The sequence below is a fragment of the Octopus bimaculoides genome, chromosome 18 (genome assembly GCF_046866305.1).
Source record: "Octopus bimaculoides isolate indiv1 chromosome 18, ASM4686630v1, whole genome shotgun sequence".
Lineage (NCBI taxonomy): Eukaryota > Metazoa > Mollusca > Cephalopoda > Octopoda > Octopodidae > Octopus > Octopus bimaculoides.
Genome location: NC_142945.1, coordinates 55,619,319 through 55,639,929, shown reverse-complemented (window position 1 = coordinate 55,639,929; position 20,611 = coordinate 55,619,319). Strand labels below are relative to the sequence as shown.

The following is a 20,611-nucleotide window of genomic DNA, read 5'->3' as shown; positions in this document are numbered from 1 at the left end:
AAACCATTCTATGACAATAGCAAAGCTTCTTCCTACTGAATAATATCCAATGAAATTACTGCCACACACAATGACAAAGCTAATAACAAAGTCAATTAACCGAAAATAGACATTAATATAGATGGAAACTGTTTTGAGAATGTTTACAGAAGAAGAGCAATTTTGGCAGCTTCGTAGACAGACCCTTGTAGAGTGGGGGTAGAAAGATAAGTGAGAGAGGGGTTAATTTGTTTAATTTGCACTGATAGCAACAAGGTGCTTCTGAGAAAAGAGTTTAGTAAGACATCTGAGAGTCAAAACACAAGTGATACAAGTACTTTTTTGTTTAGATGTTGTTGTGTAGAGTCAACATGTTCAAAGAAGCAGTGATTATTGGAGATGGAATAAAATCTATTTTCACTGTTATATCTGTCTATATTCTATTGCAATGGGTAGACAAAACAGTTGTCTTCAGAAGCCACCATAATGGAATAACATTTAAGGCATCTAGCTCAGTTGTAGGTCAATGGTTGTAGAATATTGCAGATTTTATAGTGAGGCTTATTTACACCTTGTATAAAGTTGGTGCTCAGCTTAATAAATACTTCTACCATATTCAATGTTCAATGTCTCTGGTTGTAAACTTAGAATCTGTTTCATTTGGTGCTTTGGATAGTTTTTGCAGAGGAGTCCATTCATACTGAAAGCCGTCAGGTTACGTCTCTAATTAGAAATTAACCAAACATTCAGATATTTTGTTTTGTACAATTGTAACCCATAATTCATGGTTTATTCCTTCCTTTTGCAGAGTTTCCAGTATCCAATGCTATTGTTCTCCATTTGGCCAAGACATGAACAAAACAGAAGAATCCAAAATTCCCATTTCTATTATCTAAATTTAATGCAATCGGACACTTCCTTCTCTAATTTTGTTAAGTAATAATTAGTTTATTGTATTTTACAATCAGTTCTCAGAGATATCCAACAAACTGAAGCTCATCTAATGATTAAATATTTTTCTATGACTCAGCATTATTTTCCCCTCTCTTCCTCACATTTTATTTTTCTTCTTACTCTCATCTATTTTCAATTTGTTATCTCTTTCATTCACCTCTCACACTCATTTTCATTTAATGATCTTTGTCTTTTCTTAATTCTTTAAGAAAATTAATTGAAATTTAAATATACCAGGGTTAAATGTCACAGGTTAACAAACATTTACTGAGAAGACAGATGGAATGCAAGAAAGCAAAATTTCAAGAGTCTTTTAAAGATGCAGATTCATCTCCCCTCCTCTCCTGCTCCATTGAAAACAACTATAACACCTTAATATTAAAACAATACCAAAAAGCTTTCAAGTAAAAATCTGTTTAAATAAATGCTTTTAATATCAAGAGGAAACAATCATCATTTAGCCTGTAATGTTAGCTTTTAGATGAAAGCTAACATCAGTGTGTGTGTGTGTGTGTGGGGAGGACACAATAATTATTTTATGTCACTTGGTATTAAAACACTTATTTATATAAATATATTTGTATGTCTCATTAATTAGCAGATGGGAATAAAGCATGCTTATAGCCTTTGCAGCAAACACATTGTCAGAAAAATAGGAAAACTGCCAATAAATATTTATTTTCCCCAGAAGACATTCCTGTTTTAGGTGATTAACCTCCTCATCCACCAATTATATAATTCTAAAACACATTGTGTTGCCTTAGTAACTTTTATTCTTCACTGTTTTGATTCCTAACAGCAAACACACATTGAGACAGCAGCATAACACAAGCTCACTTGATTAAATGTATTGATTTTAGCTAGTTTTCATTTTTTTTTCTTTTCTTTTGTATAAATAGTACACTTATCCATAACTCAGATAATTCACTCAGCACTAGATCAGATTCCATCCCAAACACAATTCCTCCTACACAATATAAAAAAAGAAGATGGAAGAAAAAAACATCTTTAAAACACAAGTTCCTATCTTAATGTGTCTCATCCGATTTATAGAGAGTTTTTTTTTTACTTAATGATCAGTAAAAATGGAAGATTTCTTTCATTTATAAAATATAGGAACACATAAAATCATATATTTATTCAAACATTTGTCAATTTAGTTTAATGGAACTCATCTTAAATTTATTATTCAACTTAGTGCAAGACATGACACAGATATATAACAGGTAGGGAAGGATTGATTTCCAATATCCTAACTATGAATTATTAATACAAGTCAAATTCTTATGACTTGCTTCTAAAGATCTAAATATAGAGACATTTCTGTTTATCTCACTGAATACTTATTTAAGGACTTGTATTCTCAGCAGTGGCTAGTGAGAGAGAGAGAGAGAGAGAGAGAGAGTGAGAGAGACAGAGAGAGAGAGAAAAGAAAAGGAGAGAAAAAACAAAAGAAAGTGTATTTAAGTCGGAAACCAGGAACCATTTGTAGCAGATAAGAATGACAGCAAGAAAATTAATTAACTGTGTAGACATATTAGCAGAGTCAAACTGGGAAAGACTGGTTGCGCTTTGTACCACATTGCCAATAACAACAATTATTAATTCCTTCCAAGTCTTTAACAGCTTTAGTTAAACCTTGCTGGGTTAAAATCAAGTTTTTTTTTTCTTTCTTCCTTTCTTTCTTATTTTTTTAAATGCAGTCATTTTGAGTCGTGTCAACTATTTCAACCGACCAAATATAGAAAATGGATGAAGAAAATATTGACTTTACTACTTTCAGACCCTATTGCATCAGTCCTCTTTGATTGAATGGATTCCTGCTCTGAAAATAATAATCAATGAAACACAGATCACGGCCTTATTGAATGTTCCGGCTTTGCTGTGATTGATTATGAGAAATGTAATGATATAGTCAAAACAGTTTGTATCATTGTTTAAAGATATTGTGATCTCATCAACTTCTTAACAAACCCTTAATTCAGTTGGTTTCTCTTCTCCCCTAATCAGCTCTGTGCTGCCTAATAACCAAAACATACTCATAAGTGCTTGGTACAATTTTCCCTCCCCAGAAGTTCATCCATTGAGCATTATCAAGCAGCCTTACTCTTCCATCTTTAGCATTATTATACCAATTCGAAATATCAACAGACAAGTCAAATATAATAAATAGTTGATTTGTGTGAAAGATTCATTAATATTTCAAAACTAAACTGAAATCATTTCTTTTAGGATCTACTTTGAATAAAGATAAAAGAGTTGGTGAGAATGATACTTACGTCTGTAGTTTCTGCTAATGGATGATCAACACACTGTTGTAACTTGGATGATGAAGCATTCTTGTGTTGTACTTGATGAAGTCCTTCAGCTCGAACCTTGTTGTCCGACTAGAAACAGAAAAAGACAACTATCAGTGCCACAAGTTCTAAACAAGAGACGGACGACATTTAGAAAAAAATTACTTTGAAGGTTAGGAAGACATTTTTTTGTTTTGAAGACATTGATTTCTAATAATTTTGTTAGAAATCAATTAACAATTTTGATCATATTATTGATAGGAAATTTTGGTTATAATAAAGAATGGAATATTGTCAATTGTTTTTGATGATTCCAAGGGTTATATCTCTGCTGATTAAAGATGATTTGATTATACAAAGCAATTGCAACATGGTGCAACTATGACAGATACTATTGATGCCAAATACAGCATTTGTGTACAAACACTATTATTTCCTAATTTGTGGCTGTTATCTATTTGCTGATATTTTCAAGAGAGGCTTATCCATTTAAAATGTTTATATTACAGATGGTTGATAATATGTTAAAATAGCAAGACAAAAACAATGCCATCACTATACGAAATAGAATATCTTCTGGACAATATCCATGCAGGGGTCGAGACAGAATTCTTTGAATTAGACAAATAGAAATTCATAGTTGCAAGTCTAAAGAATCATCTTTGATTGGTTTATTCATCAATGAGTGTAATGTCTGGTACAAGAAATAGTTGTGACAAAAGCCTGGAAGAATAGGTCAGAGTGGAATTCATTCACTGAAACTGTTCGTGCTTGAGGGGTCTGACTTTTATTATGCTTATTTAGGGCAGGAGTTAGTCCACGACTGCATTTGGTGATATAATCCTTTCTTCTATAAAACACAAGACCTGAACTTGGGGGGGGGGGACAGAAAAGCAAGAATAAGTCAAGTGAAGAAAGACAGCAATGGCACCTCCTAAAAGTATAGAAGACAAGATAAAAAGAGAAGACTGGAAAATAAGAAAGAAGTGAACAGGAGAAAGGTGATAAACGGGAGAAGAGGCTGCATATATGCAAGATCGGTGTAGTGTTGGTGAGTTTCTGGAAGAATGGAAATTTTTGAAGGCTGCTGAGTCCCAACAGCTGACAAACAACAAAGGTAGCTTATTCCATGCTTCAAAAATTTGGAATGTGGAAAACTGTTTCTCTCAAAGTCATGGTTTTTTGATTTTATGAAGATAAGATGCCTACACCAGCTTGGGTTACTATATGAATAATGTATCCTGCATAGTTGGAAAAACTAGTTAACTACAGTGCTTTTATTTTTTTTTTTTTTTTGTAAATATTATATACTGCTGAAAATCAGTTGTATGTTTGGTAAAAATATAATGAAAGCAGTAAAATAGTTTGCAATAATTATAGCAGAAAAAAAAGTTTATATTTAGAAATTTCAATTTTAAGTCACCAACATAAAGTAAATCTATTGTGTTCATTGAGGAATGAAATACATGTTGACTGGTGCAAGAAGTAGAAAGAAAAAAACTGTGGAAGCCTGCTTTTCTAGTAGAATGGGTTTCAATCATCAAGCTATTACTACCCTATAAGCTTTCTTTGATATTTTATTGTAGATATTTAATTACAAGATACTAGCTTTTCAATGTAGTAATGCAGCTACCATTCAGTACAAAGTACCAATCTTTGGAATTTAAGTCTTATTTTAACTCTTGAAAGAAACAGATTAGATTTTTTTCATAGACAAAATATAAATAGTGAAATTTACTATTTCTGAGAATGTTGCTGCTTCCTTACCTGATGCACTCAAATCAGTCAGAATAAAGATAATGTAATGTATCTGGTTGAGATATGAAATACTAGTCATAAACTAATTAACTCTGTGCTTATACAATAATAATAATAATAATAATAATAATAATAATCCTTTCTGCTCTAGGCACAAAGCATAAAATTTGTGGGGAGGGTTCTAGTTGGTTTAGTGCTTGACTGGTAATTATTTTATCAAACCTGACAAGATGAAAGGCAGAGTCGACCTTAGCAGAATCTGAACTCAGAACATAACAAACTGGAAGAAATGCTACAAAGCATTTTATCGGACATGCTAATGATAACCCCTCTTGTGCTGCTTTTGGCTTGTTACAGCCATAGAATAACATCTCTCTGGCCATTTAATATCACCAAACATTTAACATACCTCATAAAACTTATTCTACAAAAAAAAAAAATTCCGTTATTTTTTTAAAATACACTAAAATGGTAAAATAAAAAATTAAATTCACAGGAACTATTTAACATGAAGAAAATCATCTTACCTTTTCAAATGAATGTTAAAATAATGATTTGAGTTGTAATAGTTGAGGTTTGTGTTAACTCTAATTTGGAGTAATCTCAAAATAACCACTTAACAAGCAAATTGATATCAAGTAGCTTATTAAAATACTATTGAAAATGTCTAAATTGAAAATAATATGAAACTTATGTTGCAGTTACTACATGGAATTCAACAACAGGAAGCTGTTTGGATTTTGGATAATTGAGAAGATTTGTTTGTTTGTTGGTTGTTTTTTTTTCTTTCTTTTTTCTTCTTTTAAAGGAAATATTGAGTGAAACAGCAGCCGGAAACGACTGTGAAATTTCTAGTCAGTGTAAAGTATATGAAAATATAATTTTGTTCTTTAAATTTTATGTTAAAATCTATAAAATAACTTTGATATGTAGTGAAGATAAATAACAATTTATCTATAAATTTACTTGCTTAACATCAAAGATATAGAAATGTCTAATTCTGGCAGGAAATTATGATTTTAAAAAGAGAAATCTTTGAAAGCCATTTAGTGATTTTTTAGTTCCCAAGTCGAAAGTTTCCAGTATCATCAATGGAGCAGATGTCGAGGTAAAGAAGTTCACACGGAAACTGTGCTTTTCATACAAAATGTTTAATCAAGATCAATCTTTCAACATATCAGACAGGAAGTTGTTAATAATCCCTCTCTTCCCTTTGCAAAATCCCAACAAAGATAAAAGTCTGCAGAGTATAGTTAAGGTGAAATGAGGGAAACTTAATGAGTGTCACTTGAAGAGAAATAAACATCAAGGATGTGCTTTGGTCCTCATAGAAACAGTAGGAAGTACTTACAGGCAGGTTTCAGTGTCCGCTTATGTAAAAATAGTAAAACGTTGATATGATTATCGTCAACAGGATTATCACAAATAGGTTATTCATTTAACAAAATAGTAAACCATCTCCACAGGGAGGAGGAGAGAGAGAGAGAGAGAGAGAGAGAGAGAGAGAGAGACAGAGAGAGAGAGAGACAGAGAGAGAGAAACAGAGAGAGGCTTCTGAAAAGCGAGTTACTGTTTCATTTATCTCCTGCAATTAGTTTTCTGACTTCCAATATGAAATTAAGAGTGTGGCTGTAAGTATAGCCTCTGTAGGTGTGGAAGACATGGAGGTTTAATACATAAGATACTGTTGTTGAAAATCCTATTATAGAAAATCTCTCTAAACACATCTAACAAGAGAGCCTCTATGCTATCACTGATTTACTAGAGACAGCAGCCAGATAGCCCTGCCTACCTAAAAAATCTAAAAGATACATTAGATGATGGAGTCCAGGATACAATATGTCTGAATAAAAGACAAAAAAAAAAGATGGAATAATAATAAGTGGAAGGCTTTTGGCTGTTTCTTTTATGAAGTCTCTTGTGAAAGAACTGAACAACAAGATATCAAAACAGGATCGGACATAACACCCATTATAGTAAGGTATAGAATATTTGTTGATATTTTATAGAGTAGTTTATGAAACTGATAACTAATTAAATCTATTTAAGTATGAAGTTAGTTGATTAGTATTTAGCTCCAGATTAACCTTGAGTGATTAAGAATATTTCACCTTGTTCTTCAAAGCTATGACTATGTCCAATTTTTCACTTGGGCCTAGTACATTATTCAATGTATATTGTTTGCTGTTCAGAATCAGAATAATGGAAAATTCTTGTGTCCGTTCTCTAATTTTGAATGTGAACAAATGTATATATTACATTGTTAATTTTGAAATACAAAAGAGGTATTTCTTTAAACTGCATCCCCACCTGACATTGAGAATAGATCTATAGAAATTCAACAGGTTTGTGTAAAAATCAGTGCTTAAATCAAATGTGGATACTATTGATTTTGTAACAATTATTCAGAGAAAGAATATCTAACATAATTGTAGAAGAGAGTGTAAAGAAAAAGAGTCACTTAGGAGATAGCCAACTCCTTCATGTGAACTCTGGTTATTTTGTTGTATAGGGCATTACGGCTCTTCAAATAGCAAAAACGTTATTGCTAGAATATTCTTCATCTTTTACTTGTCTCAGTCACTGGGCTGTGACCATACTGGAGCTCTGACTTGAAGGATTTAGTTGAAAAGATCAACCTCAGAATTTATTTTTTTATTTCTTAAAAGTCTTGTACAAGGGTGTAAACAAACAAACACCAGTTGTCAAGCAGTGAGGAGGACAAACACACAATAGAGTTCCTCATAGTTTCTGTTTATCAAATTCACTCACAAAGCATTGGTCAGCTTGGAATTGTAGTAAAAGACACTTGCCCAAGGTGCTGTGCAGTGGAACTGAACCTGAAACCAAGTGGTTGCAAAGCAGGCTTCTTAACCCTACAGCCATGTGTGTGCCTATATAAAAGACCACTTCCAAAAATGTAAAGGGAGTCATTCTCTTTCCTCACCCTTCTAACAGGTCTTCTTTTAGTTTTTGTAATTTCATTTCAATTCATATTGTTTTCAGATTTATTAGAGGTTGTTTGGACTAAATGTTGTCCAAATTTGATGAAAAACAATTTATTTTCTCTCAATAAATGAGTTGGAACAATTCTGCTTTCTCGAGATTTAAGTAATCTAACACCATCACTCCAAGGAGTACAAAGTACATTGGACATAATAGAAACGAGTGATGATTAAAAGAATTCTGTTGTTAAAGAAGTTGATATGATAATTCTGATTAAGATTAATGAATAATGAAATATAGAACTGTGGCATTATGATGTCACAATTCAAACAAATGTTTTGCATAGAGCCCTGGTTTTTATGAGTTAGAGATGAAAGAAGAAGAAGAAAATACACTTTTATGATAGTCGCAAGTTTGGAAAATACTACTTTATGTTTTCTGAGCATATTCAAAAAAAAAAAAAAATGTCTGATGTTATTAAAAGTGGTTATTTCCCTAAAGTGAGTTGAATAATATTATCAAAAAAAAAAAAATACACTCAAATATTCAGAGAGGAAAATGAAGAAGAAAAAACTGAATTATTAATTACTGTAAAGAGAGATATTGTTTTTAACGTAGTCTTTAATTATATAATGTAATTAGAATTAATTTTTTGCACTATCAATTATTTATGTTCACATGCACAAACACTTGTTTACACACTTATTGCTGACCCCCCCCCCCCCCCCATCAACAATGTCATCACCAGACAAACATCAAGGTAAACAACAGAGAAATCATTAAAAAAAAAAAAAGATAAAAATAGATGTGAATGGTTAAAGCTATATCATAAAGTAATTAACAGTAGTCATTAAAAAAATTAAAAACTAAATAATTACCTAAAGTTCCAGTATTGAAGTATTTAATGAAATAGAGGAAAGTCACAAAAACATGTCATTGTCATTTGAATTCAGTGGAAAATAAACCAGAAAAGGATTGTTCTGCCACTTGAAAAATAATCAGTGAAGAACACCAGAGGATTCGGAAATAAATACGACTGTTGTTGTTTCCTCATTCCTAAGGATTTTATTTTCTCCCATCACTCCCCATTTGTTGTTTCTGATTACTGACAAGATTGCTCTTTGTAATGAAAATCTGCATCTGCACAAGTCACACTTGTTTTATTACAAGTGCACACTTGCTTTATTACAAGATTTCTCATCTTTATAATTTTGTCTTCTTCATCTTGATGATGTTATTGTTCAAACTGTTCTACACCAGTCAAGACAGTTTGATGCCAGAGTTGTTCTCTTTTTCTTTTCTTTTCTGTAAGTTGGTTTTCAACTTCTGTTCAGTCCAAGTTGATCTTTGTAATGTCGCATGGGGTAGCCATGGACTATTTTTACCAGTGTAGAGTTTACTGTAAAGAATCTGATAAGGAAACGTGACAAGACTCATACAACACATGAAACCTATTTATATGAGTCACTGCTTGATGCTGATGGTTTGAGCTTTCTCAGAGACTCAACATTTCCTGTAGTCTTCACATCTGATTTCTGCTGGTGAAAGCACTCAAGTTTCTTTGATTGCTAAACAGTCACAGATTGAGATGATGACAACTTGACAATGTCATGAATTTGTTGTTTGAAGTCTTTCTTTCTGAAAACATGGCAGAGTTGTCTCCCAAAGGCATCATGGTTAGCACAAATTCTGTTTCCCACATCCTTCTCACACTTGTATAGAGAGGAGTCTTCAAGGTATGGGAATTGATTTCCCTATTCCAGAGGATGTGCTTAAAATGGTGAAGTTTAAATCTGGAAAGGTTGTTCTTGGAGCTGTTAATTCCAAACATTGGCTTCCTGGATTCCAGTGCTCTGACCTAAGCAATCACATGCCAAATTGTTAACCAATTGATGCATCTCAAGTGTATGAGACTTGTTATATACCAAATCAAATTTGGTGCCAGCATCTGTGTGTGTATGTGTGTGTACATAGATGCATATTTACACACACACACAAGGCAGGCTTCTGTGCAGTTTCCATTTACCAAATTTTATTTACAAACCATGAGTCAAACTTGAGGCTAGAGTAGAAAATACTTGGCCAAGGTGTCACACAGTGGAATTGAACCTGAAACCAGGTGGATGCAAAGCAAACTTCTTAACTACGCAACCTGGGCCTTATCATTATTAAATAACAGAAAATATCCTAGAACTGATGAAGCTTTCATGAGCTTAGATGCTGAGGTTCATTCATGTAGTGTGGTGGAAAATAAGACAACGTTCCAATGCATTACCAGAGAGTGCGGGAGTCAGGACTCGCATCTTTAAATTAAAGCTTTAGAAATGTATTTAAATGAATCCTCTTCAAATTTACATTTGAAAATTTCTTCCTCCATGTCAACATGGCAGGGTAATATTTTACACAAAAACCCAGCAAATGATTTTGTTTCCAATATGACAAGTACTGAGTGGGGATCGATTTATGTGTGGAATAACTTGTTACACTGAAGCACAAAACTAATTTGGTATGCAACAATTTTCTTAGCCAAATTGCTTATAGTCCAGTTGTAATGAAATTGATTAAATGTTTCAATACAGCATCTCTATTGAATACATGACATCATGCTCTCTCTAGCTCTCTCTCTCTCTCTCTCTCTCTCTCTCTCTCTCTCTCTCTCTCTCTCTCTCTCTCTCTCTCTCTCTCTGCAAGTCTGTATTATCATCTAAGATAATAAGCTAAATCATTATAATGAAAACAGGTCTGTACTATTAGCTTTGTCTATCCCACTCCTCCAACACCAACTGCTTCATTCACTAATAATAATAATAATGTGTGTGTGTGTGTGTGTGAGTTTTATTGATGGCTGTTGTAAATTTCACATGTCAATGTGATGACCAAAGGTTCCAATCCACATACCTGCTTCTAGCCAAAAGAGTTGATTCCTAAATATCTTCTGTTAGCAAACTGCAGCATGAATCTAAAACTCCTTTACAAGTAGAAAACAGCATGGTTTGCCATCAGACAGAAGTCTGTCTAAACTATGGGAACACACAAGCATGCAACTCATCTGTGATTATTATTATTATCTGAGGCGGTCGAGTGGCAGAATCGGAAGCAGACTGGGCGAAATGCTTAGCAGCATTTCATCTGTCTTTACATTTTGAGTTCAAATTCCACCGTGGTCGACTTTGCCTTTCATCCTTTCAGGGTTGATAAAAATAAGTACCAGTGCAGTACTGGGGCTGATGTAATAGACTTGCTCCTCCCCTCAAAATTGCTGGCCTTGTGCCAAAATTTGAAACCATTATTGTTATTATTATTATTAAGACGGTGAGATGGCAGAATTGTCAGCACATCAGGCAAAATGCTTGTCCATCTTTATGTTCTGAGTTCAAATTCCACCATGACTGACTTTGCCTTTTCTCCTTTCAGGATCAATAAAATAGGTACCAGTGGAGTACTGGGGTTGATATAATCAACTTATGCCCTCCCCCAAAATTCAGACCTTGTGCCTATAGCAGAAAGGATTATCATTATATTTAAAGTTAGTTGAAAATCATTAAATAAGTGATGGGCATATTAACACAAATGCACTTGGAATATATAACATTAATGTGCATGTTTCTCGGTTAAATGTTCTTGAAACAATTGTTAGAGTCACTGAAATGCTTCATCAATAAGGGAATTCAATGTCTTCATATCAGTTGTCTTTCATCAAACTCCACGTCATTTGCTGTACAGAGGATTCGGCTGAGTGTAAACAGTTTCCTTTCTCAATGTTTCTCTCTCTCTCTCTCTCTCTCTCTCTTTATTTCTCTCTGATTTGACATATCAATATCTCATTGAAAGTTGTCAATGGCAATCTATGACCATGCTGACATTTACAGCAATAGAAGAGCAGTCACATTGTTCTGAGAGAGCAGCAACAGTCGGAAGTAACGAAACGGAATAAATAAGGAAATGAAGAGGAGAGGGGAAACTAAACACCAAGAAATAAATTTATTACTAAAAGCTATTGATGCAGGAGATGAGAGATGGGTGAACCCCATGGACAGGCAGTTTCCATAGGAGACGCAATCAGGAGTTTTGCTGATGTTGAGAGCAACAACATGGTTTCCATCAAATTTCTTAAAGGCAAGAACTTGCTGCTGGATGTTGGAGGAGGAGAGTGGGTCATTTGTGGATTTGGCTTTTGGTGGTCATTAAGGGATTGCAGAAACTGCAATGGTGGGCATTTAGTATTCTCTGGCAACAAAATAACTTTACTCCACTAAGCAAGCAAACATTTTATGCCTGTTTTAGACATGTTGAGGGAGAATAGTTACCATTTCAAACTTCACAATGGAAAACATTTCACATCCGACAAAATGCAAACGTCCAAAATGTTCATAAGAACCCCAACATGAAAAAATAGATGGAAAACAGTAAAACATTTTAATGCATAATCCCAAAGAGGTAAACCTGTTTAGGTTCAAAATCAGAGATCTATTTAGGAATCTCAAATAAAATTACAAAAAGGATTTTATTTAAAGAAAAAAGAATTAAACAGTTTGATATATAATCACCTCTTAGCCTATTTCTTAGCTGATATTGATTAGCATGGCATATTGTATAGATAATTTGATTGATCTTAGTTAAATATAATTAAGGAAATCAATATGAACTGGTGGACTATCACTGACAATGATCAATGACAAACAAAACGTTGAGTCTATAATCAATTACAAAGGAGGCAAATGTTAGTTTTGAAAACAGAAGACCATATTTGGCACAAAGAGTGATTGCAACGAAAAGCATCAATAATATCAATAAAAACTGATATCAATGTATATATGTGTATGTATATGCGGGCGTGAAGTATGTTTGGAGTTTATTAAATCAGTTGTTTTCTTTCAGTTTATCAAAAACATACAAATCTAATCTAAGCTGAGCTGAATAAACATTTTATTGTATTTTTATTAGCAACTGGTAAAACATGTCCACAAATTCACTCCTTCTTTACATCACGAGAAAATACTATTTGCTAAAGAAACAATAAACATTTTGTTTTGCTCTCATAAAACTCTAACTATTTGTGTAGTCTACAGTTTCTAAGCAAAATTTCGTAAAAATGGTAAAAATGTCTGTTTTAGATTAAACAATCCCTCTTCCCTTCCATAATCATGTCTATGTTGTTTGGCTTGAGATTAGCAGCACTGAAGGAAATACATTCCAATAGTGACCATTCCATTGTTTGGTGGGTACTCAAAACTACATTGTCTAATGTATCCTTCCTCTTTTTTCTAAGAAGGTGTAGTGTGATATGAGTGAGATTTGGTTGCTATTTCTAGACAAGTGATTATGGACTCAACCTGTGTTCTTATATCGATCTCATCTACTCAAGCACACTCACTACTGTCATTAAAAGGTCAGCATTGAACATTTCCATCTCACATTTTATGTGAAGTGTCATCTATCAAATAACTTTCTCTTTTCCCTTCAAGGAACTTTTATCAATTTCTTTCTGCTGAAACATTCTCCAATCTCACCATTCTCTTAAAAGCAAAACTTCTTTCATCAGTTTTAGTCAGATGTTATCAGTAAAAGGTGTCTTTCACCTTTGCTGCACGTGCTCACACACACCCACACACAGTATGTCAGAAGCATAATATTTAACTGATAATTCAACTTCGGTCATTCATGTTAAAAGACCAACATTTACTGGAAATAGAAAATAAAAAAAAAACTGAATGCGATCTGTTCTGTGTGAATTGTGATATTGAAGAATAAACTCTGTAAGCATAAAGTAAAGAGGTTAATTGATATTCAAAAGTAAACTTTAAGAAGAAACCATTTGATTGGCTGAAAAGAGATTCCAGTGAAAGACTTCTGCTCTGTCCAGGAATATTCCTATCATCTATTTTATAGAAACTGGTTAGGAGAAATAATTGCTAGTGATGAAAATATTGATCTAATTTACAATTTTTAAAACTAAAATTGTTACTTACAAGTTGCATTAAGGTTTTTAACATTAAAAAACAAAAGTTATTACTTAAGTTAAGATCATAGCTCTAATTTACTTAATTGGCTCATATCATCAAAAATAGTAAAATTAAAATATCCAAGGAGAGTATTGTTGTTCGCTTGAAATCATCATCATCATCATCATCGTTTAACGTCCGCTTTCCATGCTAGCATGGGTTGGACGATTTGACTGAGGACTGGTGCAACCGGATGACTACACCAGGCTCCAATCTAATTTGAAATATTGTTTGTAAAATATAATGTGTCTTGAATGGCACAACAATGCAGAGTGTGGACTATAATAATTGTTATAATTTAATTATTCAATGGAAATGTTTGGAAGAGATTGTTACCTTTGTCAATTTGGTAGCAACAATATTTGTTTAGCAAATGAGAATGGTTATTTTTATCTCAAGTTTTACACTTCTTACAAATCCTCTTGAATTTGGCATTGTTCACAAAAGCTCTCAGTTTTTCTGTTTTTTTCAATCTAGAGATTTCCATCCATAATCTAGTTAGCTATTTATGCCAAGTATAACAAAAGGCCTCAAGAGTTTGGTCATGAAAATATAATTCAGTTCACACCAGAGAATACAGCTTTGAAACAACCAGCAGCATAAAAACTGGGTGTAAAAGAGTTGATGGCTTACAAAAATTGTTTATAATTTTCAGCAAGTTCATTAATAAGTAACTTGATATTGAAGTTGTTCCAAACCAGCGTTTTCTCTCTCTCTCTCTCTTTCTCTCACTCACACACACCTCTGTTTCTAATAGTTACAAGCAGCAGAGAACCAGAAAGTCATTATGTAAATCCTAATAATTTGTCTCTGGAACAATTGTCCTTTACAATTGGTCACATGTTGCTTCAAAGTGTCAAAGTGAGAAGAAAAGCTGTTCGCTCTAATCAACAGGTATTGATTTATAATTATTGCAAATGATAACTGGTAATTAATTTAAAATGTTCAGTATATAACTGGAGATCATACTAAGATTCCTGATTGACATATGTATTAAAAAGAGAAATCTATAGTGTGAATGTGTGTACGTGTGTGTGTGTGTGTGTGTGTGTGTGTGTGTGTGTGTGTGTATATATATATATATGAGAGAGAGAGAGAGAGAGAGAGAGAGAGAGAGAGATTTTGTTACAAAATTTTACTTTAAAAATATATGCTTGATTGAATTATATGTTAGAATAAAAACAAATTCTATATATATTATTCTAAACAAATGTTGAAATTTTGACTTTATTTCCAAATGGAATCAAACAAATATGAATGAGTGTGTAGTTATGTTTCCATTAAGAAAAGACTTCTCAACTAATCTCATACAACCTTCAATGTTGCTGTTAAAATCTGTTCAGAAACACAAGTGAAAACAGTTAAAATGATGCAAGATAAATGATACATTAGCATCTAGATAACTATTGGAGCTTTTATAAGGTTATTGTTAAAAAACACAAAATTCAAACAAACCTAAAACACTATTGAGACAAAAAAAAAATTGTCCAGTTGTATTTAATGGCTTATTTCATGAAGACTCCTGATGCTATTATTCTAGATTTGTTCAAGAGATACTGGGTTTAAGGCAAAGTAGTAAAAGTACAAGCATGGTGGTGATAAGCTGTGTCTTAGTAGGCCACCGATTGTCTATTGATTGAAACTCAGCTTTAACATCACTGATCCCATGATTCAGGCTGCTGGTGCAGCAATGATCCAGTTACCTTAGTAGTAACTCATAGTAATGGAAGAGGAGGAGAAAATAGGTTGGCTGAGAACTTGACAGCTTTTTCCTTCTTTCTTTTTTTTTTTTTTTTTACCCAGTAAGAAGTTAGCAGCCAGGAAAGCTTTGGAAATAAGACTTTAATCAATTGTTCTGTCTGGGTAAAACATTTTCAATATCAAGTTATTATTATTATTATTATTATTATTATTAAGTAAACTTCAAATGCTTTAGTATGTTAACTAATATCATATAACTTAGAATTTTAGAGCAGCAGTTTGTTGGTTTTATCAATATCTAATATTAATTATAGTCTAAGAATTTACAAAACCTATGAAATCACATTTTTTTCCCCAATACATTTCAGAGAAAATGGACATAAAAATATTCTATAATTCAACTTTTAGAGATGATTTAAAACCAAAACTCTAAAATAAAAAGAATAAAGTATTTACCAATAGAATAAATAGATCTTTTACTCTTACAGACATAATCATAGTCAAGAATGGAGACTGGAATTAAGGCAATGGAAACCAAAAACAACTAGACTGAGAACACTAGATATGCTATGGGTGAGAGAGAAAGAGAGAGAGAGAGAGAGAGAGAGAGAGAAAGAGAAAAAGAGAGAAAAAGAGAGAGAGATCAACTTTTGTACAGGACTGGTACTTTTTTTGTGAAGTACAAAGTATAAAAATAAAGTTGACACTGCAAGGATTTGAACTCAGGAGTGCAGAGAACAAGAAAGAATACCACAGGACAATCTGTCGCTCAGAGGTTTTCTGCTAATCCATGGCACTGTGTCTATTTATACAGGAATACTAAAACTTGTAATATTTAACAAATCCCTTTTCCCATATCATAAACAATTAAGAATAGGCATTGTTTATTCTCTCTCTCTAAAAAAAAAAAAAAAAAAAAGAGTGAAAGAAAGGCAGGGAAAGAATAGGGTCTCTGTAAAAATAGTGTAACAAGATAAAGATTAGGAGTAACTTGGGGCAGAAGATTTGAGCTGAGGTAGTTTAGAAGTAATAAAAAGAAGTTAGATTCTACAAACAAAAGATTTGTATAAGGGCAGCTATAATGCATAGGAAGGTTTTAAAGGAACCCTGGTTAAACTAGCAATGGTGAGGTTAACCTAAATACATATCAGCTCAAACTAATGAATGAATAACTTTTGTTTTCCCACTTTAGTAATTGAAATCATTTCTCAATTATTTTTCTGGGTGGAATGCATTTAGTCATCTATTTCTATTGATAATATTTGAGATTGTCAGCCACTTTACGATAACAAGATGTGTTTGGAAAACTGGTCATATTATTGTCTTGCACTATTTTGGCCAGATTTAATGCCATCGTTGGAATTAGCTGTTCAGTCGATATCTTATGGATTAGTGATTTTACTTCCAGTAGACTGCACCCAAATCACATAAGTTTCCTACCACGTGTACTCAACATTAAATGTTAAATACTCATTTAATGTTCTCAAATGAACCATTGTTATTTTCAAGTCATTAGCCTCAACTTCAGAGGTGTTTCTTTACGTTTGGATCAGTTTCATCTTGGAATCCTCATTAGTTGTCATGCTCTGAAACATGTCCATTATACCCGGCTATATTCATCTAGGAACCTTACACAGAAGGGTCAAAACAGAATGGCTAACAAGATGTTACCCTTCATTTAGAATAAACACCTTTTACATCACATCCTTAAAAATCATCCTTTGCTGCCTTATGTCCTGACTTCAAACCCTGCCCAAGTTCACTTTGTCTTTTAGAGACTGATAAAATACTGGTCGTGAGTCAACCCTAAAAAGGCAATGCTCTAGCATGGCCACAAACAGTTTAATGACTGAAACTAATACAAAAACAAATCTAAATAAAAAGTGCTCCCTTGGAATCCCGCCTGATACTAGCCCTTTTCTCTTTGCCTTTAGTTTATCCTTAAACCACAAAACGTTTAAATATTGTATGAATTATCAGAAAGCATTAATTCAGCATCTTTTGTTGATTATACTAAATGCATGGCAAGTCAGTGAAAATCACAAAATGTGTCAAATATAGAAATATTACAGAATAAACTAATATTTAGTCAATGAATTTTAAACCCAATGTTCCCCCCTCCCCCTACCACCCCACTTCTTGTCACTCACACACCCCCTTACAAAATGTCTGAATTTTCATTAGAAATTTAATTATAATGGCTTCTGTGGAAGAAATGCTATTTGATTCTGAAAATGCTTTTATATTTGTAGTATATTCTTCAATAAAGCTATTGTAGTACTTAAGATTTAAGTCTAGCAGTTATATAACAGATTGAAATGCAGAGAAAAGAATGGCATAGAATTTGTTCTTGTCACAAGTGGCAGCAGCAGAGTGCATTGACTGATGTTTGGCTTGATGATAGAGCTCACAAATGGTAACAATAATGGTGGAATTGGTAAACAATAAATGATTTGGAGTAAAGATTGTTTGCCAACATAACATGGCAGTCCTGGTTTTGGACGAATGTTGCTGTAATTTAGCCCCAGGAGACATCATCTCCAGCTGGCTATACGACACGATCTGTGTCCTTATATTTTCGAACAAGGGAATCTAGCACCCCAACTCAGCTCAAAACAATAATAACCTGGAAATCGCGATACACAGATATTGTTTTGAGCTGAGTGGGGGTGCTAGATTCCCTTGTTCGAAAATATAAGGACACAGATTGTGTTGTATAGCCAGCTGGAAACGATGTCAACAAGAACCTAGTATATTTATACATTTTTATATACATTGTAATTCAAATGTGATTTATTAACTGATTTCATTTGAAAATCTACCGAAGAATCAAATTTCTATAAAAGAAGAAAGATTCCAATAAAATTATAACAAGAAATCACAACTCATCGCCAAACATAAATGGTTTGAGCAACATAATGTGTGTGAGTGTTCAAGCTATATATGCGGTGATAATCAGTTTTCTGAAATCAAGTGTTTAATTAATTAACTAAAATATTTATACCAGTTCTTATTTTCTGGGCTGCAAAAAAAGCTTCAGAGTCAGACTCGTTAATCCACCTGAAACTAAAAGAGAGGTGAAGCCAACCCATTATTTTATTAATGGTGGAACCCAGCAGACTACATTAGTAAATAAATGAGAAATACATGAGATAAATTGTATTTTCTAAATAGATAAGACCAGCAGCTGGCAAACACTGATGCTCTTGCAGTATCAACAATTTGATTTCCCCAAACAAGTCTATTCCCCAGACACTGTACTTTCCACATTAGAAAAGTGATATAACTAGTTTAAGATGATACTGCACAAATTTCAGTGTTTGCCAGCTGGACTTATCTCTACTGAAAATTCAACTTGTCTCTCATTTATTTGCTAATATAGTCTGCTAAGCTCTGCTAAGTCTCACCATTAATAAAAGAATGAATTGATCCCACCTCTGTTTTAGTGTTTAATGGATTAGCAAGTTTTTTTTGTAATCCAGAAAAAATAAGAACCAAAATAGGATTTCACTTCATTGATTCTATCTATTTTTGCCACCCACAATTCCTAGGAGGGTTGTAGGGGTAGAGTCTTCTTCAGTCACCTCCTCCAAAAGGGTCCAATCAGAAACAACCATCATTAACCTCATCTGGCTGGATTTGAAAGTAGGACCAACTGATTCAATTAATTAAATACTCAAGTTAACAGGTGACTGCAAGTAAAGTTTTGAATAAATGTAAACAGATACATGTAGGGGTGTGCTGTACATATCTTTTATCTTTTACTTATTTCAGTCATTGGACTGCAACCATACTGGAGCAGCACCTTGAAGGGTTTTAGTCAAACAAATTGAGTCCATACTTGCATTTTATGGAGAGAGAGAGAGAGAGAGAGAGAGAGAGAGAAAGAGAGAGAGAGAGAGAGAAAGAGAGAGAGCGCATCTTGCCCAATTCTTACAAATACTATTGCATCGTCTCTGAATAAGAAGAATGTCTGGCAACCAATTTCACTTTCTTCAGCCAATTGTTTTATTGTAGAGAAGTGATTTATTGAGTTGCAGTTTATTGAGTTAAAAAAATGTAATTAATTAGGTTTTTGAAGATATTGAGTTTGAGCATCAAGATTAGCTTTTAACATTAGAAGCAATGAATGACAGCAAGTTGGCAGAAATGGTCTGTTGTCAAAGTAAATGCCTTTCTGAGTTTTGTTTCATGCTTTTCCAGAGTTCAAAATTTGAAAATTAACCTTGTCTCTATGGTAAGAAATCAATATTAGAGAGAAATGCTAAGATCTTTCAAATATTCTATGAAACCAGTTTTGAAATGATGGAAATCCGATGATGGCACAAGTGCTTCAGCATTTGAGAAAAACAAGCTACTTATTACCATAACATCAAAAACACAGAAATATTGAGAACTGAATTTGAAAATGTTTTTTGCATTTTTAGTAATTAACCAATGAAAAGTTATGAAGTTTATCAGCGAGAGTGAATGACTTATTGAAGCCAGAGAAAGATCAATTTTAACTAATCTAATTTCAGTTTACTTTTGAAGTGTTACAACTCCTGCTTCTGTCATTTTATGACATTACTCAGCAATAAAACTATAGAGAAAGTAAACTTGTTGACTGAAAAAAAAACTGACAGTCTCCAATGAAATTTTGTCAATATACTCCTAACTTATCCCCTTTTATGGTGCCTATTACTTGCTGTATTTTTTTACTTCACTTCTAAGTGAAAGATATATTTTGAGAGTTATATAAAATATATTTTTAAGTAATTAGGCAAACCTGTGCTAGATCAAACCTTTTTCTCTTTAATAGCCTAATCAATACTTTCTTTATGTCAAACAACAGCTCATGTCGTTAATGTAATAACTACTTTAGGTTACAAAGAAAAAAAAAAGCAATATCAAGCTATTTCTCTTCAGGTTTTCGTGCCATAAAAAGCAACAGTTGACACGTAATTTCTACTGCCAAACCTTTTTGTAATTCTG

At 33.0% G+C, this 20,611-nt stretch overlaps 1 protein-coding gene across 7 annotated transcripts in view; it reads right to left on the bottom strand.

Moving 5' to 3' along the window:
• Window positions 1-20,611, bottom strand: part of LOC106883074 (uncharacterized) — a 135,278-nt gene that overhangs the window by 21,748 nt on the left and 92,919 nt on the right. For all 7 annotated transcript variants that reach the window (XM_089366311.1, XM_052974338.2, XM_052974340.2 and 4 more), the window contains exon 11: window positions 3,213-3,320. In XM_089366311.1, coding sequence (XP_089222437.1) covers window positions 3,213-3,320 — 108 coding nt within the window. The remainder of the gene's footprint in view (window positions 1-3,212; window positions 3,321-20,611) is intronic.